This window comes from Temnothorax longispinosus, chromosome 6, assembly GCF_030848805.1.
Source record: "Temnothorax longispinosus isolate EJ_2023e chromosome 6, Tlon_JGU_v1, whole genome shotgun sequence".
Lineage (NCBI taxonomy): Eukaryota > Metazoa > Arthropoda > Insecta > Hymenoptera > Formicidae > Temnothorax > Temnothorax longispinosus.
Window position 1 is genome coordinate 918,255 of NC_092363.1, and position 27,407 is coordinate 945,661.

A 27,407-nucleotide genomic window follows, 5' to 3' on the forward strand; every position below is an offset into this window, starting at 1 on the left:
AGATTCAATTATAGAAAGACATCTAGCTGTAATATGTTGACGTTTTTGAGACATTATCTTTAAATGTCTTTAGATTAAGATGTCTTTAAAATGTCTTATTTAGGATCTTGCTTTTAAAACATATATGTAATTTCGATGATGTTTCTTAAACGTAAATTTGACAATTCATACTTTGCGTCAAAATATCTCCGCTCGTAGGACACGTAGACAGAAAATAAAAAACATTTATTAAATAATTCAAACCCAAGCTATCGATTGAGCCTACTCAAAACTTGACCGGTTCAGCCGTTATTGAGATAATCTAACAATAAGGATTTCTCAACTAGTCGGCTCGTGTATAGAGTATAGATTACACGGTGTGCCTCGCCATTGCGCCTACACTACTGTGATGCGAGACACTATTGTGTCTCTTGATCAAGAAATTAAAGTTTTAATTTAATAAAGTAATATGAGGACCCTCGAGTTTTAATTTATATAGTAATATATACATATATAAATAAAAAAAGAGCTAATTGCCTGAGTCGATTAATAATTATGCAAATTACGATTTCCAGAAGGAAATATCAGAAGAAATATAAATCAGCAAGGAGGTTTGCACTATTTCAAATTCTGAGTTTTCCAAGAATTTAGAGAGACGTATTATTTCTCCCCAAAAATTTCTACAATTTCAAGTTTGAGTTTAAATTCTTAAAAATCGACAAGGTATCATCGACTTTATTATTTCTTTTATTTACATTTAACAAAACATGATTATATATAATATATATAATCATGTTTTGTTAAATATAATGTTAAATACCATATATATATATATATATATATATATATATATGGGGCATTCCACGCCAATTCGCAAGGGGTCAAACTTCGACCTTTTTATTTTTGATGGCCGCTCGTTTTTTAACAGGTCTTTACGAGTATTAGACTCCTGTTAAATCGTTTCTATAATAAATGTAGCGTTTCCGAAATAGAGCCTGCGCAAAATGAGGACTGCAAAATTTTCAATGAATTTTTTCGCCTATTAGACGTCTAAGAAAAAAATTCATTGAACATAAAATACGCTATTTAGATCATAGTTTAAAAAAAAATTATTCCAAATTTTTATAATAATGATTTTAAACTAATAAAGTAAAAAAGCACACAAAAATTTGAATATCTTAAAAACCCCATTTTCTATTTTTTTGAAATTTATAAAGAATATTTTAGGGAGTATTAGAAAAATTTTAAGACTAGTTGGAAGTTGCGCAGAATTTTTGGGAATTTTTTATAAATTTTATTGTGAGGCAGTAGTAATATTTGACTCACAAAAATGTAGTTAAAAACGCGTTTCAGACAATTCTGAATCGATTTAGATATACTTTTTTACTAAAGCATGATGAAGATCTCGGCATAGCACACGACAATTGCGATGAATAGTGTGGGAAAGGCGAAAAAAATTGATTTATGAGGAAGTTTAATTCAATAAGTACATTTGTTTAAGAACATATCATATTTATTCAATTGGGCTAATGAACCGGGCACACTGCCATCCATCACTGTCAAGTATTGGGACAAAAAAAATCATGAAATTGCCGCCGAATTTTTGACAGGTCGGTACGATCAAACAAAAAGAATACCTCAGACTCAACGTGTCCACTGCGTCATACCAAGTCATACCAAAAATTATAAATTAATTGTTAAAGATTACTCATTTTCGAGTGATTGTACTGAGCACAAAATAATAAAATTATAAATAATATGTTCTTAAACAAATGTACTTATTGAATTAAACTTCCTCATAAATCTATTTTTTTCGCCTTTCCCACACTATTCATCGCAATTGTCGTGTGCTATGCCGAGATCTTCATCATGCTTTAGTAAAAAAGAATTGTCTGAAACGCGTTTTTAACTACACTTTTGTGAGTCAAATATTACTACTGCCTCACAATAAAATTTATAAAAAATTCCCAAAAATTCTGCGCAACTTCCAACTAGTCTTAAAATTCTTCTAATACTCCCTAGAATAGTCCCTATAAATTTCAAAAAAATAGAAAATGGGGTTTTTGAGATATTCAAATTTTTGTGTGTTTTTTTACTTTATTAGTTTAAAATTATTATTATAAAAATTTGGGATAATTTTTTTTTTAAACTATGATCTAAATAGCGTATTTTATGTTCATGAATTTTTTTCATAGACGTTGTCTAATAGGCGAAAAAATTCATTGAAAATTTTGCAGTCCTCATTTTGCGCAGGCTCTATTTCGGAAACGCTACATTTATTATAGAAACAATTTAACAGAGGTCTAATACTCGTAAAGACCTGTTAAAAAACGAGCGGCCATCAAAAATAAAAAGGTCGAAGTTTGACCCCTTGCGAATTGGCGTGGAGCGTGGAATGCCCCATATATATATATATATATAATAAAGTAGGTACTCAGGCATATTTCTAACCGCGTTTAACTCTCAAAGCCCACTTTTTCTTGTTACTCGTTTATTTAAGTATCGAAATTTTCCACCAATCTACATTTAAAAAAATCCAAATGTCTAATGATTATATACGATTACATATAGAATATTATATAATCTAATCACAATTTTACTAAACAAAAAAAAACCAGTGCAATAGTTATTTTGCTAATTATTTTTTAATTATTTTTCAGATTATTTTTTTTTATATGCGAACAGAGATTATACAAAAGAAAGAAAACTTTTGGACATATTTATATACGTATTCTAATACGTATTTATATACGTATTATTTCTTTGTTTTACCTTGCAATTGCAGTTCTTCCCCGTTACCATCAGTGCCCGCTTTCTGGCTTGCAGTTCCTCACGCGTAATGCAATATCCACCGAGAGGGCGTGACCGCACGGACGATGCCTCTTCGAAACCGGAAATAAGTTGGCGCTGCATGTTCATATTTTTTAATGAACTATAGCTCAAACAATTGCTCCTTAATTGCTCCCTCAGAATCAACAATTGCTCCTCTTTTAAAATTATTATTTTTTTGAGATATTTAATAAAAACAAAAAATTTCTAATTTTTATTGAAAAACATATTTATAATAACTCTATGCAACTAAATACGGCATAGAACGATTGCTCCTTCATTGCTCCTTATTGCTCCATCATAATTTTAATGATTTATTGCATTTTAATTGAAAAATTAACAAATTAATCATTTCACAAGTAACGCCGCCGCCGTCACTATCGGCCGCCTATTGTAACTATGGCAGCCATTGGCGGAAATATTCAAACGTAATATAATAGCTCTATTGTTCATAACTATATCTCAAAGAGTTTAGTTAACATTTCCTATTTATTTTCGGTAGAATAATTATTTCTCGCTTCGCTCTATTGGAATTTTCTAATGCAAGTGTTATAGATTCGTTCTTGCTTTCGTAAGGTATATTGTATTAAATATATATATTGCAATTGCATGGACAAACGTGGAACGTGTTAACGACACGTAGAGCGCGGATAATCGAATTAATGTGACGATTACACGAACTTGTCCTGAATCGAGTTCCATTTCACGCTCAAACTGACTGTGGATTTTATTGACCCTGGCTGCAAAGATCGTTACGCGTGTCGAATATCTAAATCTTTTATGCAAAACTTTGTCGATTAAACAATTCGTGATTTTTATATGAAATGTTATACGTAACGAAGTTAATGATAATTTCGCGCTAGAAGCTTTTATTGAGAATTTGCGCCGTTATATCCATTCGAGATAGACACTTACCTTGTTTCTTTGGCGTATATTGAAGATACCGTAGATGATGGGATTCATGCTGGAGTTGGTGCACGAGAAGAAGAAAAGAGCTCTCTGAATGCGTGGGTCGACTTCGAGGGCCGACTGTCGATCGATCCAGTACCTGTTTTCACGCGTTCGCCGATAAAGATTATAGAATCCAGTAGCGAGGAGTTTATCAATCTGGGATGCTACCCAGAAAACACCAAGTAACGTGCAACTTTATTTTTCTCTTTCGTAAGATAAAATTTGCGTAGGTATCTGTGACCGTGAATGTCGGCATGGCAAAGTCTGTTCCAGTATCGCGATTAACTTTTAATCGACGGAAAAAATACTGCGGAAATTAAAAGTAATCGCAGACTCACCAAACGCTCATCACGTAGTAAGGACTCCAGCAGATAAGGAAGACGGCGATAATGGTTATCGTCATTTTTAAAGTGCGCACCCGCGCTCGACTTAAGAAACCGCTCGAGGAACGACGTATTCTGTCTGCAAAGAATCCCTGTTTAATGTATCGCAATCGCGCGCATCATTTCATTCATTACCGAGCATTGAACAATATACCATTAGATCTGTATTTGTAAATAAAATCAGAAATAGCGATTCGAAATAACGCTTTCCAAATAATTTTTTACGTTCTTACAACGCGATAAATTACATTCGGCCGTACCTTCGTTCCTCTCCTTGGATCTACGGCAGATCTCCATAAAAATATTGGTATAAGTGTAGAATATTACGATCAGGGGGAACCAATACATCACCACCATGCCGAATAGACTGTACGAAACTTCGTGTACGTACGATGGAAAGATATTGAACGTTATACATTGGGTATAACAGGAATGATTTGGATGCGTCTCGAGATGGAACACCAACATCTACGAAGGAACGAGACATACGCTGTTTAACGACATTCACGAAGCGATAAATGCCATTTTATGCTTGTTTTGTATAAAAATTAGTACACCTGTGGCAGGGAACAAAGTACGGAACCAATCCACGCAAGCATAAGCAGTATCTTCCCTTTCCTGTGAACATCTAGTATCTGGAGGGGTCGCATTACGGCGTAATATCTGGAAGACGCAGCTACGTGAACGCGCAATCTTATGTGCGATCATCTTAAATATCGCAAATCGTGTTAACATTAAAATGTTCGATCAACCGAAGAAAGGAAATGTGTCGTGGAATGATCGCGATTTACGGTATTGTTGTGCCGACCTGTCTATGCTTATGCAGACTATTACGAAGGATGAAAGGTACAGGCCGAACGTCCTGAAGAAAGCCATTATGCGACACATCGCGTCTCCCGCCTCCCAAGACACTGTGCTTGCCCATCCGATTTCGAACGGCATCATCAGGAATGTCACCTGGACGATGATAAGATACAACACGTCTTGTGTTAGTTTATCGTAATTAAGTTATTTTGCGCGTCCGAGTTGTTATACTTACAAAGAGGTCAGCGATCGACAGGTGCACCACGAGGTTCTGTATCCGGGACTTGGACTTTCGTTTCTTTATTATGGTCAGCACGGAAATATTTCCAGTGGCCGATATCACCATGAGGATGCTGTAAGTGATTATGGTCACCAAATGGCCATCGTTGAAGCGCAACTCGATTGGCAGTTCCGCGTGAGCCGTGTCGTTGCACTTGAGGCTCTCTTCGTCCTCGGTCTCGCCCAATTGCATTACGTTCCCCATGTCATTGAAGATCAAATTATCAATCATCTGAAATTGTCACATTTTGATCGTGTTAAAAGAGATATATTTCGCAACACTTATTTCCCTGTTTTAATTGCAAAAAAATATTTCTCCCTACTCTAAATTTTATAAAATAATGAAAGAAATGTTGAAGGATAATGTAATATAAAACTTATAATATCTGCTATATAACGTAAATTCGAGAGATATCTAATGCTCACACTTTTAGCTCGGAAAGTTTGGGAAATAATAGATCGGACTAATGCATCTAGAGAAAGTTTGTTCCAGCAAAATACGCAACAATCGCAGCGGAAGCAATTAGTCGAAACGAATGTTTGCCAGATCGTGTTTATTTGTGTTTAGCCTTTAACGCAGCGGACAAAGGTTACATCACGTTCAAAGGGTTGCATTGCATTAAGAAGCGAATTGCGATTCAATATATAGTAAAGTATAGATAAACGCGGTCAAAGAAAAGAAATAAGATTTAGATATAAAAAGATCTCTTAAATATTTATTTTTACATCATTGTCAATAAGTAAATTAACGTTTTTTTCTATCTGCTATATTTTATTCGGTAATTCTACAGAATAGGGCCTTTTCCAAATTTTGATATTTTCTTGCGGTTTTCTTGGTAAAAACCTTTATTGTGGCTCCGAAAGTGATAATCAATCGGGGGAGTCCGAAACATATGCACCCTACCTATTTTTTTTTTACCTATTTTTACTTTATTTTTAATAAATGTCTAGATTAAGAGCGCATACACTTTCCACGCGAACCGAGGTTCACGCACCCCCCCCCCCCCCCTGCTTTTGGGGAGGTGCGGTAGCCCCGAAATAGTTCACGCATACACTTTTCACCGCCGGCATAACCCGGTATATGAAACTTTACGTAGTAAAAGGTGCGATAAATTTTACTAAGATTTGTTTTCTCGTATAAAATAATGAACTTTTTCAGACTTTTACAAACTAAGTAGTATACCACTGTAGGCAAAATTGCACCTATATTGACTAAAAGTCTTAACAAGGTCGCCAAACTGACTTAACATGTCGATAAAGTATCGATTAGTTGAAAATTCTATACTAGATTTGCGAATGAGTCGTATATCTTAACCAAATCCGACCTGGCCGCAGGAGGAAGTGATCCGCGCAGTTCCTTGGGCTTAACGCACCTACGGCAATACCGAGTTCCCGACACCGCGGACATACACGAACAATTATACATACATTCATACACTTACACAGTTTCGAGTTCAAAGTTCTACGAGTTTACGAATTTATATTACGCAGTTTAACTTCTGTTTGGGACGCTTTTATTGAGGCGTTCATGTTAATCTAGTCGAAGTCGTTTTGTTTTGATGTGATACAACTAGTTTCGGTTTCGCTATTATGACCACATGGGCTACCCCCACGGTTTTTCCTTTATCTGAATAAAAAAAAAAAATTTGACCTATGCAATACCATCTATGGTGATCTAGAGCATGGTTATGGCAGCCGTGCAGCCGAGCAAACGCGCTCTCGAGCTGTGAATCACGCGGCGCGCGCGCGTTGCTTCCCGACGACGCGACGATAACCGCGTGAGATGAGATGGACCGGTTCGGCCGTGGATCGTCAACATTCGTCGCATAGTCCTCGTAGCTCACGCACGACGCCGCGAATTGCCGTCGGCGATGCCCACTTGACGCAGCAGTAATCTGCTCTACATTCTTTTAGGCAGAATTTGTTACCATTTCTCGCGATTCCTTAATGTCAGTCAGAAATGACCACAGGCGACGTTTCACAACGTTAGCGTTTTACAACGTTTGATAACAAAACATTGGTTTACGTTGGGAATTACGTATTGAAGTCGCTCGAAAAGTGTGGTGCAGAGTATAACGTCAGGCGAACGTTAAATATCTTAACGTCGGGTAATAGGACTTAAACTGTTTCGAATTTGACGTTGGGAAAGTGATAAAAAAAGCACGTCGTAATTTTAACGTTAAGACAACGTCCAAAAAACGTTAGTAATTATAAGTTACATTTTATAACTTTCTTGGACCGCTTACAACGTTGTGATTAGTAAAAAAGTAGTCCTTAGTCGGAAAGTTAACCGAAAAATGTTGCTTGGGCGGTCACTGACCGACCTCATTTGGGGGACCGTTGAACCCGGCAGAAAAACGCCGACAGGGCATAACTTAAAACAATATAAGGGACCGTCGAAGAAGCCGCGACGGAGAGTAATACACCGGAGACTCTGCCCGTGACCGTTCTCATAAGCCGTGTCGCGAAGGTTTACAAAGCGCGTGCGAGTTATAGTAATTGTGAAAGGCAAATGCAAGTGTAAGTTAGTAAGTGTAAAAGGGGCGCTGAAATAAAGCTCCAATATAAAGTAAAACGAAGTGAAGTTCATTTAGCGACGCCTACACCCCGTTCCACCTGCGAACCCGACCGCTTCCTAGTCTGCTCGCCTGTGCCTACCGAGTCCCAACTCGTAAGGTCAAGAGATCCCGAAAATAATAAACGTTTTGCCGTAAGCCGTCACCAACCGGCGACGCGGCATAACAAATTAATTCTGTATAAAATACGACAAAAGCTCGTTCATCACAGGATTAGGAACGTAGGTCAGGTTACAGCATATATATTTACAGGTAAGAGCGTATTTACAGATTTTGCGATTCAAAAGACACTCGAGATTTTATCTAACGACTACGTTTATTTGTTGCAGGCTTCAGAGTCTGTCTTATGCAAATACCAGAACTAAGTTAATAGCGGCCTAAAAAAGCTTGCATGGTGTTTGAGTACTATCGCATCACGAAGCAAGCGGTCGTGGATATACGCGGAGTGCACACGAATCCTCTATTTGATAAACCAGCAAAAACAGTATCCTTCCTATTCATCGCATGGAATGATAATTATTTTACCAATTTCGTCATATTTTGCTTAACGCTCATATCTTACGGGTGCAAGATAAATCACGGGTGAAATCACAACATTCCAAACACTATATTTGTCCTTTACACTGAATAAGGAGACTTTGATATAACGAGACTGTGTATAGGCAGAAATCATGGAATCAGAAGCAAGTAATCAAATTAATAACGACTACACCGAGTTGTTCTTCTACGCGACCATGTGTCACGTTTGCAAACGGTTTGGCGACGGCGTCCAATTGAAGAGATGCGGTGGCTGCAAGATGATCGCCTATTGTGGTCCTGAACATCAGAAGCAGCACTGGAAGCAGCACAAACCTTTGTGCAAAGCCATACAGAACGTGCTGCGAAACTACAACATGGATTATTGCGGTGAAACTACGGAGGAATGGGCCGACAAGAAGCTGACCTTCATGCAGCTAGTGTCGTCCAGGCTAGGACGTGACCTGAATGTGAGTGAGATGGATATGTTCTTTTTTCCAAACGAGTGCCTAATTTGCCACAAATGGAAGTCGTTGAAGAGTTGTAAGAAGTGTGCTGCCAGTTTTTGTCAAATTCACGAAAACCACATTGACCACTGGGACATCTGCGCTCCTCTGGAACTATGTCTTCGTATAAAATTATTTTTTTCTATAGAAGAAGGATACTGCACATTTCCGAATAGTGTCTTGCACAGTTCCTCTACGACTATTGCAGTTCACAACATGAGAGACTTTATAAAGGCTTTTGTGTATATTCAGACTAACTCGGAGATGGAGTACAATATCTGGGCAGCCTATTCCTCAGAATATCTGACGCGTCCCTTGACGCTGTTTTATGCTGTGGGATTGTTAAACTATGTTCTAAAAGGCACATTTCTAATCATTCATATTGTAGGTGCAAATTACCTCGAAGAAACCACCTTATGGACGTGGGAAATTTTCCTGCAGTTAATGGAGCCCGTGACATCAATAATGATTGTAATGATAGGGCCGGAATTAAAAGATAAATTGGATCCGTCACGCACTGATGATAACTTTTTTTTGGGGAACAAAAGTTTGTTTGTTGAGTACCACGATGTGTCATACGAGGACTATGTGGACAGTTCGACATTCACAAAACCGGACTTGATTGTAGGATTTCACTTAAGTATTGAGGAACATAATAATAAGGAAATATGGGCGCCATCCATACGTGCGTTAGCGCAACAGAATTGTCCGTTTATTTTAACGTTTTCTAAGCAACGGGAACTTGAGAAGGGGATGAACAAAATGAACACAATCCTGGGTGAGGAGTTAGATTATTTCGGTAGCGGAAAGAACCCATTCGCCAGTTGCAAACCGCATAGAGACTTTGGGTCAGAGCGCGTGTGTTATCATAATCAGTATATGATTATCTACCGAAGCTTTGTTCGTAACTGATACGCGTAATTTAAACTACCCATACGAATTGAAGGCTGTGTTTTTTGGCGAAAAAAACGTTGCGTGTGCGAAATAAAAGAATACGAGTTAAATGGAATTTTACGTTTAAGAAATGCAATGAAAGAATGTCTACTTATATTTATAATCCAAGAAGCCATTATTTACTTGTTGAATCGATTATCTTATATCAGTCGGGCATAAATGGATTATAAATATAACAGTAGTGGATGCGGTAACGTAAAATATTATTACAATGGCTTTTAGTTCTGTTTGTAATGAAGACAAAACTTTTTGATAATTTTTATAATAAATATTTATATCTTTGTAATAAATATGTAGCAAGCATTTATGATGGTAATTGTTTCTGTTTCGATATTTTTTGATATCACATGTGTGAAAAGCTTCCTGTGACAGTCGATGATCGCAATAATGGCAGAGATTGAGTGTGTGGTCCTGGCTTCCTACCCTTTTGTACGTGAGTATCGTTTCGAGGAGCATGTATTTTTTAACGAGATTATTAATGCTACTAATAACAGTTATCAACATACACTTATTGTGCTGAGATTAACAAAATTTAAAATTTTTTCTCTAAAGAATGCATTTTGACGACCTGCTACTGTCTAAAATTCTAATGATTTTCTTATTTTCCAAGAATTTTCTCACAAGTCTCAAAAATTGATTAAGAGAATTTGGCCAGACCCAGGCAGCATTATAATTAATTATGTTGAATTTGATGCCTGTATCGCGCGTAATGCCCAGTAAAAGATATTTTACTAATATTTCACAACTCTTGGGTACGAATAATAAAAGATGAATAAGAGGCATGGTTACAATTAGGTAGTCAAATCAACCTCTGCATATCGCGGTGCACTTAAATATAAATAGAAATTGTTGCAGTGTTTTCCAGATTATAACTATTGTCCAAGATGATAGATGTATAGTTAGAGTTTCATTATATTTATTGAAACTACTTTAAGAGTATTAATATTTATTTTAATAAAATATTAATGAGACATTTTTGCGAGATCATTGAAAAATCTTGAATTAGATTGTTTTAAGATAAATGGTTTATGTGTAATTTAGCATATAATTGCTTGTACAAGCTTTAGGATTTAATATAATCATGACATTGATAAACAAACTTGCAACAAAACTAGTTGTGTTTTATTTCATATGATTGTCTTAACTGTTATATAAATCTCACAAAAATTAAGGCTCCTGCTGGCTCGCGAGCTAACTCCGCGTTGACAGTGACGACCTGGCGACTTAATTCAAAGCGGTGAAAAGAAGAACGTTATTCATATACCGACACAAAATGTATCGCATGATACATAAAAAAACGTTTTATTGATTAAAAAAATTGCAATCTTATATCTCCTTAGACTCCCTCTTTTCCTCACCTATCCTTTTTCCTAACCTCTCTTATAGTGATGCCAAATGGTGCTGTTATGAATTTAGTAGTAGATCGTATGTACAATGCTACTACCACATACATGACATTTCGGTGTTGCCGATGTCGAAACCGAAAATTGTCAAAACGTACGTTTGTGCGGCTTTGGAAGCGAGCGAGCCAGCCAGGGCCGAACAATACGAAAGGCACCCCGGGAAAATAAGATTATATATAATTATATATAAATATATAATTATATATAATTATATATAAATATATATGATTATATATGATTATATATGGACATATATAATTCCAAATATAACTAGATATGAACAATAGATCATATATGCACTCATATATGGATCCATATAAGATTCATATGGAAGTATATATAACTTTATATGATTATATAATATTATTATATATATTTATATATAATTATATATGTATATATAGACAAAATTCATATATATAATCATATATATTTACCTATATATAATTATACATAATCTTTCTTCCCGGGACGATGGAATCGGCTCGCTTGCAAATAAATTGTACGTTTTAATAGCAAAATATTTTGAGGCTTAATAATAATAAAAAATTCAAACTAAATATTAAATTAAAATTATGATATAACATAATAATTTGACGAATTAAAATTATATGAAGCCGTTTCAAAGAACGAGCTTTGAAAGGTATGTGGTACAGATATAGCGTTAGCATTTTTACATTTTTTTCAATTATTACTAATTATTTTACAATCCCACCCTTTATTAGTACCTAAACTTTACTCCTGTAAAAGGATTTTGCGATCTATGAAGCCGTTTCAAAGAACGAGCTTTGAAAGATATGTGGTACAGATATCGCGCGTTAGACATTTTTACATTTTTCAATTATTACTAATTATTTTACAATCTCACCCTTCATTAGTACCTAAACTTTACGTACAGATGCCTTGTTAGACAAGGACATATATCTTTCGTATTGTTCCTTTCTCTCCTATGTATTTAATTTGCATGCACCCATTTATTCCTCTCTCTCTTTCTCTCCCTTTCTCTCATCCCTGTCCCTCTCTCTCTTTCTCTCTTACAAGTACACTGGGTAGCTACTCTTAGTATGGTAAAATCAGGATTTTCTGGAAGAGTGGTGTTAGGATTCTAGGGTATATTTGAAGAAAGAAAAACGGTAATGTAATTTAGGACAAGAAACTCTATTTATTACAGTTTATAATGTAATGAGTCTATATGAGTTACATATAAGGGCAATTATAAGGCTACATATAAGACCATCTTGACGCCGACGGCGGCGCGTATGGGGGCGCGTATGGCGGCGCGTACGGGGGCGCGTATGGCAGAGCGTACGGCGGCGCGTATGGCGTCGCGTATGGCGGCGCGTATGGCGGCGCGTATGGGGGCGCGTATGGGGGCGCGTATGGGGGCGCGTATGCTGGTTGTGGCGGCGTGTATGCTGGCTGTGGCAGCGTGTATGCTGGCTGTGGCGGCGTGTACGCCGTCGGTGGAGTATACGCTGGCTGCGCGTGTACTCCACCGGCGTACTTCATGTTTTTCCCGAGGTTTCTCCGCTGGTTCTGCAGCGCTCGACGCACCACATGATTTGCGATCTGTAAAAAAAATTTGTATATGTATAGGGTAAATCATTTTACTCGACGCATGCATGCACGCTCGCTACATTGCTGTAGCGGCCCTTACTCTACTTACCTTATGCATTGCGCTCGCTCGCTTTCTCTCCTCGCTTTGTGGTAGCGACGGTGTCGGCGGCGGCGGTGGCGTCATCGTCGGTGGCATCGGTGTCGATGGCGGAGGCGGAGGCGGCGGCGACATTGCCGCCGTTGCTGTCGTCGTCGATGGCGGAGGCGGCGGCGGCATTGCCGCCGTTGCTGTCGTCGTCGATGGCGGAGGCGGCGGCGGCATTTTCGCCGTTGCTGTCGTCGTCGATGGCGGAGGCATTTTCGCCGTTGCTGTCGTCGTCGATGGGGTCGGTGGCGGCAGCTTGCTCGCCACACCTTTCTCACTTTTGGCTGAAATAAAAAAAATAAAATTACTATATTTGTAATAAATTATATATAAATAAAGTTTATCCAATCAGCACCGTTTTTTACAAGGATATACATTCGTGAACCACGTGCTTCTGTATTATATTTCGAAGCGCTCGCTTCACGGAAGTATATTCATTCATAAAACAGTACTAATTGTAAGTAACGCGTCACTTGTAACGCCGTTACCATTACCGTTATCTTTTTATAGTAACGATTTGGTAATGACATGACGTTTTTCCATAACGGTAATGGTCACGACGTTACAAGTAATGCGTTACTTCCCAACCCAGAATTTATACATATATTATAAATGTATAATATAATAGTTATTTATGCAACAAGTACTGGAAGATGAAAATTCACGCACGTGTTGCATACCCTATTTTATGTTGTAAATGCGTGGAAAGTGGCCTATCACGCACGCGTCGCGTGTGTGATAGGCCTTTTTCCATGCACGTGTGACATAAATGTAATACTTACATTTACGATATATCCGCCGTGGTCTATCTTCTATCGCGGTCACGCGGTCACGCCGGTCACCAAGAGTTCCCGCCGAACGCATTTTACGTTCCCGACGGCCGTCGTCGCGGCTGCTCTCTCTCTCTCTCTCTCTCTCTCTCTCTCTCTCTCTCTCTCTCTCTCTCTCTCTCTCTCTCTCTCTCTCTCTCTCGCTCGCTCGCTCGCTCGCTCGCTCGCTCTCCTAGTCGTTATCGCTCCTTATCGCTCACACTTTCTTCCTCGCGCACTTCTTTCCCGCTTTCCTTTCTCGCCTCGCTGTCCGTTTGTCCGTCCGTCCTTCCGTCTTTCCGTCATTCGCTCGCTCGCTCGCTCCTTCACTTGGTCGCCCGACCGCGCACTCCACTCCGGGACGGAGGAGAGGGACAAACAACGCGCGTTTTATCAAACGCGTCTCCGCTCGCGGCACGATGCACGTAGATGTATAATACGCGATACTCGCCACTTCCGGCTCACGCCGTGCCTCGCGACGGGCCGACCCTGCCGACCGGTCACTTACGACGCAGGATTCCGCGAGACCGTCGCAGGATTACGTCGCGTATTCAAATGGGCAGGGCACTGGCACTGAGACTGAGGAGCTGCCGGGTCGGGGGGTCTCGATCACGTGAAACTTTTTCTATCGCATGTTTTTTTTACTTTGCTGAGTTCGGTCTATCCTTGCGACGGAAAACAAACGAATCGCGCTTAGAAAAGGACATCCATATTCTGTCTCTCTTGCGCTGCATTTTTGCTTCTCGTCCGCTCGTCGATCGAGCTGCTATAGCCGGCTCGCTTGACGAACGACGTGACAATTGTTTCCGTTTTCAATGATATTGCGCCGGAAAATAATTGTCACGCAGCGAACGGCAAGCATTGCGACGAATTCGCGATGAATTCGCTCGCTGCTCACTGCTCGGCGTGCTGGTATCATTTTGAAACTGGAAAATAAATTCAATAATAATAAAATAATAATTTTTCTATTATACATTCTTGCCTAATTATTCATTTTAATGTACATTTCATTAAAAAAAAAAAAAAAAAAAAAAAAAAAATGGGAAAAGCAGGGTTTGAACGCGCGACCTGCAACGTCTCAGTCCGTCACCTCAGTCGCTGCGCCACGCTTGCTACATGGCTATCTCGGTTGCGTACTCGGTACATCAGTCGCACGAGAAGTTTCAATACTTTCTTGCAAATACTTGAAAAATGCATCGCGTTGCTTGCTCCGTTTCAAGTAAAACTTACTCTGTTTCGAGGGGAACATCTTGATGGACACACGTTTTTCCTGAGATTTTAAAGTAACCTTTGTTTTTTTTTCAATGGAATTATACGATCTTTTTTATATAACATAATTCCTGTAGTTATTTGGCACATAAAGCAGGTAAGCTAGCAGTTATAAAAAAATCAATATTTTGCGAGATGTTATATTTTATTCTGGCATATATTTTGACATGAAATATAAAATATCTTGTAAACTATTCATTTTTTGATAACTGTACCTACTTTTATGCGTAAAATAGTGGAACGAGTAAGTTGATTTAAAGACAACGCATAGTTGCTTTAAAAAAAAAAAAAAATGCAATTTGTAATGTGCAATTACATACTTTTTTTGGAAAGTAACTATGTTTTTCTCACATTAATTGATTTGTCTCACTATGCTACATATAAAAGTATCAATATATAATATCAAATATCCCATAAACTATTGATTTTTTGATAGCTTTACCTTTATACTTTTATATGCCAAATAAGTAGAGAAATTATATTATATAAAGAAAATTGTATGATTCCATTAAAATAAACAAAGGTCACCTTAAAATCTCAGGAACACCTTCACCTAAGAAAAACGTGTTCATCCTAAGATATGTTCCCCTCAAAACAGAGTAAGTTTTACTTGAAACGTTTTTCAATGAAGTCATCCGTTCGCAAAATATAGCGCTGTCAAATTTATAATGGGACACCCTGTATATAAGTAATTTTTAATATTTCATTGATAAAGCTGTTATCTATTTCTAAATCATAGTCTTTACTCTATATCGAATTGACGCAAAGTTAGAAAGCTTAGTGTATGTATATACTGTGTATTGATGTAGAATGAACCGAAAAAAACGAATAGAAATGTTGTACAACAGTTTGCTATTATTCAATGAACATAACATAATTATGATAAAGACAAAAAGATAAAAATATCAACCAGTATTTGAAAGCAACCATTCATCGACGCATCGACGTCGATTCCATTAATTATTTCTGACAGAGTACGTAATGTGAATCTTTTTACTTTTAGATTTCGAATAGATTTTTAGTACGGGCAGTATATATCGGAACACGGCCGTAGTATGTGTCATATAAATAATAATATCATGATGTTTACGTGGTATTAGTAATATATATTATGATATTTGCTCGAGCCGATACGTATTTTTACAAATTCATATTTATGCATTTGTAGTAGATATTAGGAATTTTTTTTGAACGATATTTTTTACTAATTCATTGATATGAATTTGTACTATTATAATACGTACCGGCTCCAGCGAATGACATAGTATTACTAATACCGCGGATAAAATGCCGTAATATTATTTACCGCATTTACATGACACATATTACGGCCTTGTTCTTACGTGTACTGCCACTACACAAATCTATTCCAAATGTAAATATATAAAAAATCACATTACGTACGGTACAGATTTTCAGTACCAGTAATGTAAATTGTGAACACGATCTACCTGTGTATATGTTTATGACAAATCAACGACGATCGCGGAGTGAGATAGATAGATATAGATAGATACTGTCGCGAGTGTCGCGACGATAGTGTAGTGACGCGAGTGTAATAAACGTGCTACAGTGAAGTAAACAGTGAAGTGAGCAGTGAAGTGAACAGTGAAGTGAACGGTAAAGTGAGTATTGGAGACTAATTTAGTAAATATGGGTTTGAAACATTTGGAGAAGAAAAAGCCTTTGTATTGCCACAGACTGTCCCGGAAGAAAGGAGCGTTACGAAGGTTAGTATACATTATGCATTTATGATAACACTTTGATAAATATTTATTATACAAATCCCTCAAGCCTACTTAAAATTTGATCTATTCACTCGTTATTGAGATCTCAAAATCTTGGGTACTCGCAACTCGTGCGTTCGCGTAAAAGAGTCATGGTGCGGTCTCGCTCCGCGTGTACTTGTCGCGAGGCTTTACCGTATCTCTTGATATTTACGAATAGACAAATTTAATCAGACAGACAGACTGACTGACTGACAGGCAGACCGGTTTTCTTACATTTTGAACTTTTGTTATATAAAACTTTATATAAAGGTTAGGTCAATTTTCTTACTATAATATTCTTTCTCACGAATATTTTTGTAAACATCATGTGCATATTAACATATATGCGCACGCACGCACACACACACACACACACACACACACACACACACACACACACACAAATTTTGTTCTGTGACATAATGTAAAATATTGCAAAATGTTAATAATTTTAATTTTTTTTTAAAGTTTTTTTAGAATCTAAATATCTAAAATATAAGTAGTATTTGTGTAAAAGATAAATACGCAATCCTTTGTCTATTTTAACATTGAACTAAAAATTATGCATGTTCGTAGCGTGTAATAATACTTAGTAGGTATAATCATTAGTAATGTAATGGTATAGTACATACAGTGTAATAAGCGTTTGTTTCAACGGTATTGATTTTAATAACAATCAGAAGCGTCTGTTCTGACGGTACTGGCATTTACGATAATAATTTATGGAAAATATTAATAATTTTAATACAGAAAGCAGATGCGTCTATTGAGACGGTACTGTGGCAGAGTAAGTGTCATAAGCGTCTGTTCCAACGGTATTGATTTTAATAACAATCAGAAGCGTCTGTTCTGACGGTACTGGCATTTACGATAAAAATTAATGGAAAATATTAATAATAATATTTTAATACAGAAAGCTGATGCGTCTATTCTGACGGCACTGGTTTAAAAAATGACAGAATTAAGCATATGTTGTGATTATACTGGCCTCTAATAATAACAATATAAATGTCAAAGGCATCTGTTTTGACACAGGCTAGTTACTTGCAGTAATATAAAAGCTGAAGCGTCTATTCTTATATACTTAGTTTTATAAAATAAAAATAAACAAAGGATTGCTGTCATATTTACACTATTCTTTCAAATTTATTTCATATCGACTCAACATTATTGTCGATTACACCAATTTTCTGTCAAATGTTGTTTCATATATTAATATTTTTATTATTCTTTACAGGCGACAGGCTCTGAAGAGGCGTCAAGAAAATGACGCAAAAATTGCGGCAAGTATGGACAACGAATCCATCAATTTCCGAGACTCAACATTGTCCGATATGATGGATTCAAACTGCAATACCAAAGTAACGCAGTGTCCGTCGCAAGAAAATAAAAGTATGTGCAATTTAAATGTCGAAAAGAGCGATGATGATGATGACCTTGTCATCGATAATACGGGCCTTCTAGATACAAATCGTATCCAAGAGTGCATGCTTGAAGGCCGTAGCATTGTCGACATTTCATTTATGTTGAATGAGATCCACAGAACATTCGATAATCATGCGCGAGGAATAGAGTGCCAATTTAAAGATTGGAAACTCATAAACGCTCGTCGCAAAGGGTTATTGACGCAGTTGTTCTTCAAATGCCAAATGTGCCATTATACAGACAACATCTGGTCCGAACCTACAGAACCAAAAAAACTCGATATTAATAAAGCTGCTGTAGCTGCATCTATCACAACTGGAAATGGTTATGCCCAGTTGAATGAGCAATGTGCAGCTATGAATATTTTTAGTATGTCTGAGGTTACGTATATAAAATATCGCGAAGATCTAGTCGAAGAATTCGGAAAAACAACCATGGAAAATATGATAAAAGCAGGCGAAGAAGAAAAACAACTCGCCTTAGACAAAAACGAAACTGTGAATGGTATTCCATATATAACTGTCGTTGCGGATGGCAGCTGGATGAAGAGATCGTACGGTAAAGCCTACGACTCACTTTCCGGTGTAGGTGCAATAATTGGTTATCGCACAAGGAAAGTTCTCTTCGTTGACATCCGCAATAAATATTGCGCGATATGTGACATGGCTGAACGAAAGAGTTGCGCTGCGAAAACGCACAAATGTTATAAAAATTTTGATCGCAACGCAGCCTCTACAAGCATGGAGAGTGATGCTATTGCAGAAGGTTTTAAACTTAGCCTTCCGATGCACGGACTTATTTACAAAACGGTTATCGCCGATGGAGATAGTAACGTATATCACTCCATCATTAATAATAAACCGTACCAGGAACAGATGATAACGGTGAAAAAAATAGAATGCACCAATCATCTACTGCGTAATCTTTGTAAAAAACTGAAAGCCGTTGCTGAAACGACTCAGCCAAAAAGAATGCGTGGTTTTATTAAAATGTGAAAAGTTGTAGACAATAGCGTTTTAAAAATACGGAGAGAAGTTTTGCGACTAGCTTCTGAACGACAAAAACAAGACCAACCTCATCATTGTAAGGCTACAGAACTACGGAAAGACATATTAAATATTGCTAGTCACATATTTGGTGAACATAAACGATGTGAGGAACGCGGTCAAAAGTGCGAAATTGACGGAAATAAAAATTACGTACCACGTTTGAAACTGCATGGTCTATATGAAAGAATAGAAAGTGCTCTTATTTATCTCGGTGTTTATTCTGACAGCTTGCTCTTAAATTTAACCAATAATTTTGCAGAATCGTTTAATTCGATAATCTGCAAAGAAATTGGTGGAAAACGCATTCATTTTGGCAAACGAGGTTCGTACAATGCTAGAATTACGGGAGCAGTTCTGCAACATAATACGCAGCAAGTCCTCACGGAAGTTTATAAAGGCATGTCTAAAACTGTTCCTCCTACTGTCAAACAACTTGAAGAGCAACGGCAAAAAAAATTACGAGAACCAGAGAATCTCGACAAAAAGATGGCAAACGAAAGAAATTTAAACGAGAATCAGGAACAGATAAATATTATGGCCTACAATCGCAAAAGCCAGATCTCCCATCTGATGTATTTGAACAAAATCGACAAAGGCATATGGAAAACTTGTTCGAGTATGGGAAAAATTGGGAACAAACTGAACGCGATACGAGACAACAAAGTGATTCCAAGCTGTGGTGTTCATTGAGACGTGTCATGTTGACAGCGTCCAATTTTGGAATGGTTTGTCGCATGAGAGCAACAACGTCTTGTGTAACAACAGTGAAGAATATTTTATATTCTTCGTTTGTTGATACCGCCGCCATGGCATATGGTCGCGTTCACGAACCAGTAGCAAAAAAAGTTTTAGCCGCAAAACTTAACAAAGACATCAAACCTTGCGGCTTATTTATTGATTGCAAATATCCATACCTGGGTGCTTCTCCTGATAGACTCATTGATGACGATGGCTTAGTGGAGATTAAATGACCTCATTCGGCCGAACATTTAGCAATAGAAGAAGCCATTAAACATTACCCGCCTTGAAAAACATCTTTGATGCAAAAGACCCAGGTAAATTAAATGAAAAGCATCGGTTCTTTTATCAAATTCAAGGCCAATTAAACATAACGCAACGACAGCATTGCATTTTTGCCATATGGACACCGAAAAGCATGAAAATAGTGCACGTAGATAGAGACAATGCTTTTTGGGACAAGCAAATGCTGCCTTGTCTAATACGCTTCTATAACGAATGCATGCTTCCGGAAATCTTGGATAGTCGCCACAACAGGCACATGGCAATAAGGGATCCGAGTTATATTAAAGAGTGACCCCAGAGCCTAGTGCGTGTACATACGTATGCGCTCCTGAATGCCCACAATGTGTGCAATCGTCACTATACATAACTAGAATGTTAAAATAAAATTTTCAATAACTTACAGCTCTTAACATTACCAATCAACCACTAAACGATTGGTGAAAAAAGAATTTAAAATTCCCAACAGTCAAAGTGTAGGCGCTAAAAAAGGTTAAAAATTTGTTGACAATTAATTCTTTCTTTTTAAAACGCGAAACTACTAAAAGGTTTCAATGCGGTACCAAACATTGCCAATCAATCGCCAATCAATTAAAAAAAAAAAATTACCACAGTCAAAGTGGGGGGGGGGGCTAAGAAAAGATAAAAAATTTGTTTTTTTTTTATTTTCTAAAGAAACGCGCAACCACCAAAAGTTTTTAATGCGGTACCAAACATTGCCAATCAATCGCCAATCGATTAAAAAAAAAAAAAAAAAACTACCACAGTCAAAGTGGGGGGGCTAAAAGAAGATCAAAAATTTGTTTTTGATTTCCTAGAAAAACGAGAAACTACCGAACGTTTTGAATACGGTACCAAATACTACCAATCAACTACCAAACGATTGGTAAAAAAAATATATCAATAATCCACTTGGGGGGGGCTAACTTTGTTGAGGTTTTAGCATCTCTTTAAGGGGATCCTGCAGTGACTGGCGAACTTCCTCGATGCCGATAATGTCAACCTTTTTAATTTTGTTTTCCCTATCTGTCTTTGTCTAACGAAATGACATCTGTCCTTTTTTTCGATTGCTCGCCATTTCTCGCAAGATCCGGCAACTACTGTTGCTGCTCTTCTTGTCATTTGCATCCGTATTTGCATTACTAAAATAATTTTTCAATGGATCTTTTTTTGTACGCATTGAATCTTACTTCTACTTGCACGATATTATTCCTACATGTTTTCCCAAGGGCAGATGATAAAAATTATGTATGTATAAACTGCAGAATATTTATTTTAAGCAAATATTGTTGTCAGGTGACAGCTGCGTATGTGCCCAAATAAGTAATATTTTTAATTTTTTGGTGCTTTTGATATAAAATCGCGTTTTCTGCCCTAGATTTTTGTGCGTACTTTAATTCTAGACCAAAAACTTGCAATTCTGTAAAGCCAATTAAAAGATCCATCAAAAAACGATAATGTCGGTAAATCATACGGCTGCAGGATCCCCTTAACGCTAAAGATAACTAGGGAACTGTAACACCGATGCCATCTATGAGCATTCCACCGAATCGCCACTTTTAAATCCACTATGCTCACAGATGTCTACACCTACACAATCTCTTCACGCTTTTTATATATATATTGCCCGTTTCTAACAAAATTATAATATTACAAAGAATCATTTTAATCACAAATAATTAAAGAGGTAACATTATAAAATAAAAATATTTAATTAAAATAAAATAAATAAATTTTTCTTGTAAAAAACTTGGCGCTGTTTTTTTAAGGTCAATCCAGACAAACTTGCATATAGGTGCATAAGCATTTATGCAATTATTTTTCAAAGCAATATTATATATTCTCTTTGTAGTTGGCGTAATTTAAAGATTTCATATATTTTTTTTGAAATAACATCACTTAGGTTGAATTAGGTAACGCAATTTTGTGATATAATAATCTCTTTGCAATTGGCGCAATTTAATTTAAAGATTTCATATTTTTTTTTGAAATACATGTCACTTGAGTTAAGTTAGGTAATATAATTTTGTGAAGGAGAAATTAAATATTTCACATCTTTTTTTAAATATATGCTTTACGAGGCGTTTATATCATTTTGTTGTTTTTACGCGAAAAATCGAGGATAAAAACCTCTTTCACGTTGCAATGTTCCGTGTTGAATGACCACGTAGTCTTGATTTACATCGTAAATCAGCGTGGCAGAATGTACCGAGTGCAAAACAATATATTTCGCGACATCCGTCAATCGCGATCTACTCGTAATCGTTTTGCCCCTGCGCCCTATTGACAATAAACCCTCATCGTGCGGGGTGCGTTATAATACTTATTCGTTTTACTTCTCGCTGACATACCGAGGCTTCAGCGCAGGTCCGAGCGTGTCGTAGATATTGAGGCTCGAATTAGTCCGCTACCTTTTGTAGACTGTTTTACGAACTGTTCTGGCGCTCTGAGAACTGGCTAATAAGGCCGCGCCCGAGTCGTTTTATTATATTAAGAAACAAAAAATAAGACGGGAGATTATAAAGAAAGTGAACCCCTATCTCTTACACAATTCCGCACTGCTGCGCGAATCTTGATATTAAAACATCAATGTGGATCGCGTTCCAAAGTACCAAATCCGCCTTACATCATACGCTAAACATGAGCAGAAATACGGAATTAAACTTCAGCCCCGAGACACAAAGTGTATCGGGGGAACACGTTAAGATATCATTAACGAGTTGTTATCTTCAGTTATTTTAATGAACTTTGTTTTAATCGTGGCGGGCGTTTTTTTCGGGATTCAAGCGATATAATTACGCTTGTTTTAGTACAATTAATGCACTAATACTATGCCGTGAGGATATATGTAAATGCCGCAGAAAAGTGATTGAAAAACATTATTAAGTATATAAACATTATCAAGCGTAATATCATCCACACAAGGTCGGCGCGAGCTTTAAAGTAAAATTATAAATGCAGAAGAGGCCTCGATTTCAAAGCATATATTTTCTGAAAAGATTCCAATGATTTTTAATACGTACGACGCAGAATGTGCCGAGTTTATATAGTAGTGCGAAACGATGAGAGAATTCAATATGTCAGAGGGAACAGTAATTTTCCTCGGCGGATGTCAATAATTGTCGCGACCCTTATCTGGATTTTCGTTATTTTCACAATATATCGCAGGCGCGAATGCGCGGACGAGATTGATATACGGCGCTAACTGATCTGCCTCGATTTCGGTTTGGCATAATCGCGATTGTTTAAGCAATTTTATTTCGCGAAAAAAGAAAAACAGCACCCAAAAAAAATTCTGTAGTTTAGCGGCTCCTGGTTCATGCTAGAGGATTTTTCTCTGAAATATGGCCGCAAGAAGATGTTTTAAACTGTAGAGAAATATTCTCTAATCATGAGACTCTAGACTCAAGATTGTGTCCTCTGGGGTCCTCTTAATATTAAAGGACACTGATTTCCGATATTCACCCAAAATAAATAAAAAAAATTATTTATTTTGAAATTTTATTACTATTTTATAACTAAATTTGTTTCTTAAGATGCAATCTATGATTATAAATATTTTCTTGTATTGGAAAAACACACTTACCTTGGTGGGATTCGAACTCGGGACCTCTGGATCGTGAGCCAACTGCCTTTACATGGTAGACCACTTTTTAATTTGATGTAAGTGTTATATATATAGTCTGCATATGTCATAACCAGCGAAAATATATAATTTTCCAAAAATCATCTTAATAAACAAATTTAGTTTAAAAAGAGTAATAAAATTTCGAATTGGATATAAGATATATGATATAATATTTCTTAATGTCGGGTGAATGTCAGAAACCAGTGCCAGCTTATTATGAAATGTGTTCGTAAATATATTTATGAAAATAGTATGTTTATAAAGTTAAAACGTTAAAACATTCTTATCAAATTCTTACAAGGGCCTCAATAGACAAAAATAAGAAAACCTTTCTTATGGCATCCCTAATAAATAATGATCGGGACCTTAGCCCTAATAAATAAGTATTTATGAAGTTAAGACATCCTTATCAAATCCTTACAAAGACCTTATTAGATAAAAATAAGGAAACCTTTCTTATAGAATCCCTAATAAATAATGATCGGGACCTCATCAGGTTAAAATAAGGAAATCTTTCTCATCCCTAATATATAACGAATGATCGAGGACTTATGTTATGTAAGGCCATTCCTAATAAAGCCCCTTGCACAATACCAGGCAACAGGCAATAGGAACAGGGAATAGAAATCAGAAATCAATGTATAAATGCAGAATAAACAGTGACACAGGCAATATAGACACAGGAGTTTCCGTCACGTTGGAAATTATGTGTCTATTGCCTGTTGCCAACAAATCATAACATTCGAATATTTTAGGTTGTAATTAACGATTTTTTGATTATTTCCTGTTCCTATTGCTTGTTGCCTGGCATTGTGCAAGGGGCTGAACTTTCTACACGGGCGTCTCGTGTGGTGGCGTACGCATCGCGTAGCTTAACCCTTCGCCCGTAAACTGGGTCGTAAATGGCACAAGCCGAAATTCAAAATAGAATACCGCCGAAATGAAAAAGGGGGGGGGGGCTTGCTTTTCCTCGTAAAAAAAGTAGGTAGTGGGGAGAACTCATGCCCAAAGTTTCGTTGGAATTCGCCAGTGTGTGCTTGACCAGCAGCGAGTCAAAGTGCGTCCAGTGCCACTATTGACCCAGTTTACGGACAGTGCCAGACTTTCGTGCAAGGAAGTAAAATTAATTTAACGTTATTTTCATATTACTACAGTTATTTTTAACTTATATAAGTGATATTTTTTTATGATTGTGTATATTATATATATATATATAACCTCAAAATGTGAGTGGATGAAAACACGTGTAAAAAGAAATTACATGTACTTTCAGAGTACAATGGATGATCAAGCGACAAATATCAGATATTATTTACGAGAAAGACGATTTTATATGATTTTTTAATAAAATAATGTAAAAATTACGCTAAAAATCTTATTTTTCTTTAACTCAAAAAACGCCATTTTCAATCCTCAGAATAATTATACTTTTTAAAAATGACCCATATACAGAATTTTTTTCTTGAAAGTACACATATTTAACTATAAAACCTCGTTGGAATTTTTTATTTTGATTTAAAATTCAATGAGATATGATTTTTTTAATAAAAATGGATTTTTATCAATTTTTTGCATAAAGAATTATTTATAAACAATTTATTTTATAATGAATCGCTAAATAAACTTTGGGATTATAAAATAGGATAGTATACAAGTATTACAGAATTTTTTCAGATTTTTTGAACACTATTTACTAGGTCAAAATAACGACAGGACATTTACGACCCAGATTACGGACGATGCCAGTCAAATTATAGTTTACGGGCGAAGGGTTAATAAGACGATCGTCTTTTAACTTTAACGCGCGCGCCGCAAATATCTAGCATATCCTCTTATTTTAAGAGGCTATTCGGATTATTAATAGTAGAATTTACTGTAGAGGAATTTACTCTTGATTATAGCTTACGCATCCACTCATTTATAAAGTAATACGTATTACTTAAAGAAGGATATTCTTCATGTAAGATTTTTTGCTTAAATTAGAGGAACTGCTAAGAGAAATTCCCCACTTATCGGCAGAATATTTTTTTTGGGTGAGCGTACGATGTTTTCGTCCAAAAACGCCTTGATTAGATTAGATCTATATAAGAGCTTTTTGTTTACACGAGATTAAGTAAGCCGAGCAGAGAAAGCGCGCGTTTAAGCTTGTAACAAAATTATGTTAGTAATTATGTCAAGTAACTCGACAGTTATATAAAGGAGGATATTTATTAATTTATAAAGAATTTTGTATGACGTAAAACGACGGGCGCAGGATGTGGTTCTATCGAATAAGGTTGATCGTTGATATAGCTCAATTAAGAATCCTCCCTCGTATGAACTCACGTATCGACGTATCGATATAATAATTCGTCGGGCAATGAAACCTGATTAATGTTCCGCGTATTTGGGACATAATTGTGCGAGTAATATTGAAAAGTACCGAATTATAAATAGAAAATTACTTAAAAATCAAGTGTTTGTTTGTCGTAAAAAAATAGGAGAGCGACAGCGAATTGATATGGGCATGATTTATCATTCCTGAAATTGGGAAAAGTCATTTCTAATGTGATTTCTAATGAGAGCGTCTCTGAGAATAATTCGCTGTTATTTGTTTTCGCGAAACAGTGAATAACTGCGATATGACAAAACGACGTCAACGGCATCTGTGACGATTTGCTCCTAACAAGTGATGATAGATAACTACGACGCGAAGTCAATACGATTTACGTACAACTTTTCCTTCGGCTTCTCTTGGGGATATTTCTAGCTTTTACTTGTATTGCCAGCAAATATAAAAAAGAAACACTACCTCTAAGATCTTATTTTTGTCAAAAAATTGTACGTACGTACATAAATCGCATGTCTCTTTCGATGAGAGGAAAGAGAAGAATCACCAAATAATTTTAATTTGATATAAACAACTCCTTACTTGATGCAATCTCGCAGCTTCTTCGTTATAACTTCAACTTATTCTTGTCCGTTAACTTTTGACGTTCCTTTAACTCCAGATTTCAAATTGTAAACCGCAATTTACAACTCTTATGCAATGTAAGATTAATTGTTCCGTCGCGTCGGTGCGAATTAAGTGTCGGTTGGCTTTCAACAAATTGCGATGCTGAGAAACTGAATTTTTAAAATCCCGTTAATTGATTCACCACAGCTTCTTCGTAAAAATGTGAACTTCTGCCACAATTATCTCATTCTCGCGAATAATCCAAAAAAGTGCGCCGTCTCACCCTCGCGCGAGTGCACCTGCGACAATCGCGAGCGCGTAATCTGTTTTCTTAAAGGTCGAGTAGCGCGATTTTTGACGCTCAAGCCGCGCAATTGCAGCCGCGCGTCTTCGACAATGGAACTATTGCCAATTCCGCGTTTTTAGTCGTACGACTCTATGCAATTGTAGCGACGCGATTCAGAATCGTGCGACTCAACTGCTCCTGGAGCAGTCTAGCCGCGCGGCTCCGTTCACTCAATTGTATATTTGGAGCAGTTTAATCGCTAATATTTTGGCAAGTTTTACTTTTTAATTAAATTAACGTTCCACAACATGAATGATTTTATGCTGTGTGAATTG

At 36.8% G+C, this 27,407-nt stretch overlaps 3 protein-coding genes across 4 annotated transcripts; 1 reads left to right on the forward strand and 2 right to left on the reverse strand.

Annotated features, from left to right (window-relative positions):
- Positions 1 to 1,212: 1,212 nt before the first annotated feature.
- LOC139814551 (adipokinetic hormone/corazonin-related peptide receptor variant I-like) lies at positions 1,213 to 22,684 on the reverse strand. 2 transcript variants are annotated; one of them, XM_071780869.1, is made up of 9 exons: positions 22,575 to 22,684; positions 5,182 to 5,457; positions 4,951 to 5,099; positions 4,700 to 4,805; positions 4,403 to 4,610; positions 4,098 to 4,221; positions 3,724 to 3,856; positions 2,752 to 2,886; positions 1,213 to 2,499 (listed from the first exon to the last, which is right to left on the reverse strand). In XM_071780869.1, exons 2-9 carry the CDS (start codon positions 5,455 to 5,457, stop codon positions 2,443 to 2,445), a joined length of 1,188 nt encoding a protein of 395 aa, XP_071636970.1. In that variant the 5' UTR covers positions 22,575 to 22,684; the 3' UTR covers positions 1,213 to 2,442. The 2 variants fall into 2 exon arrangements, with proteins under 2 accessions (XP_071636970.1, XP_071636971.1); XM_071780870.1 differs by lacking the exon at positions 1,213 to 2,499 and having other exon boundaries at positions 2,764 to 2,861.
- On the forward strand, positions 8,473 to 9,735 carry LOC139814840 (putative protein MSS51 homolog, mitochondrial). Its single transcript, XM_071781331.1, has one exon. It carries the CDS (start codon positions 8,473 to 8,475, stop codon positions 9,733 to 9,735), a length of 1,263 nt encoding a protein of 420 aa, XP_071637432.1.
- LOC139814552 (uncharacterized) lies at positions 12,320 to 15,245 on the reverse strand. Its single transcript, XM_071780871.1, has 3 exons — positions 13,665 to 15,245; positions 12,847 to 13,166; positions 12,320 to 12,749 (listed from the first exon to the last, which is right to left on the reverse strand). The coding sequence occupies exons 1-3, from the start codon at positions 13,744 to 13,746 to the stop codon at positions 12,402 to 12,404; spliced, it is 750 nt and encodes a 249-aa protein (XP_071636972.1). The 5' UTR covers positions 13,747 to 15,245; the 3' UTR covers positions 12,320 to 12,401.
- Positions 22,685 to 27,407: the final 4,723 nt, after the last annotated feature.

Bases quoted from the DNA above. Each gene is read 5' to 3' on its own strand.
- LOC139814551 (XM_071780869.1), bottom strand. From the start codon at position 5,457: ATGATTGATAATTTGATCTTCAATGACATGGGGAACGTAATGCAATTG. The intron at 4,806-4,950 runs GTCGGCACAACA...TGCGTCTTCCAG, and splicing joins GTCTGCATAAGCATAGACAG to ATATTACGCCGTAATGCGAC. The intron at 4,611-4,699 runs GTGTACTAATTT...GTTCCTTCGTAG, and splicing joins TACTTTGTTCCCTGCCACAG to ATGTTGGTGTTCCATCTCGA.
- LOC139814840 (XM_071781331.1), top strand. From the start codon at position 8,473: ATGGAATCAGAAGCAAGTAATCAAATTAATAACGACTACACCGAGTTG.
- LOC139814552 (XM_071780871.1), bottom strand. From the start codon at position 13,746: ATGCGTTCGGCGGGAACTCTTGGTGACCGGCGTGACCGCGTGACCGCG. The intron at 13,167-13,664 runs GTAAGTATTACA...TTTTTATTTCAG, and splicing joins ACGGCGGATATATCGTAAAT to CCAAAAGTGAGAAAGGTGTG. The intron at 12,750-12,846 runs GTAAGTAGAGTA...TTTTTTTTACAG, and splicing joins GAGCGAGCGCAATGCATAAG to ATCGCAAATCATGTGGTGCG.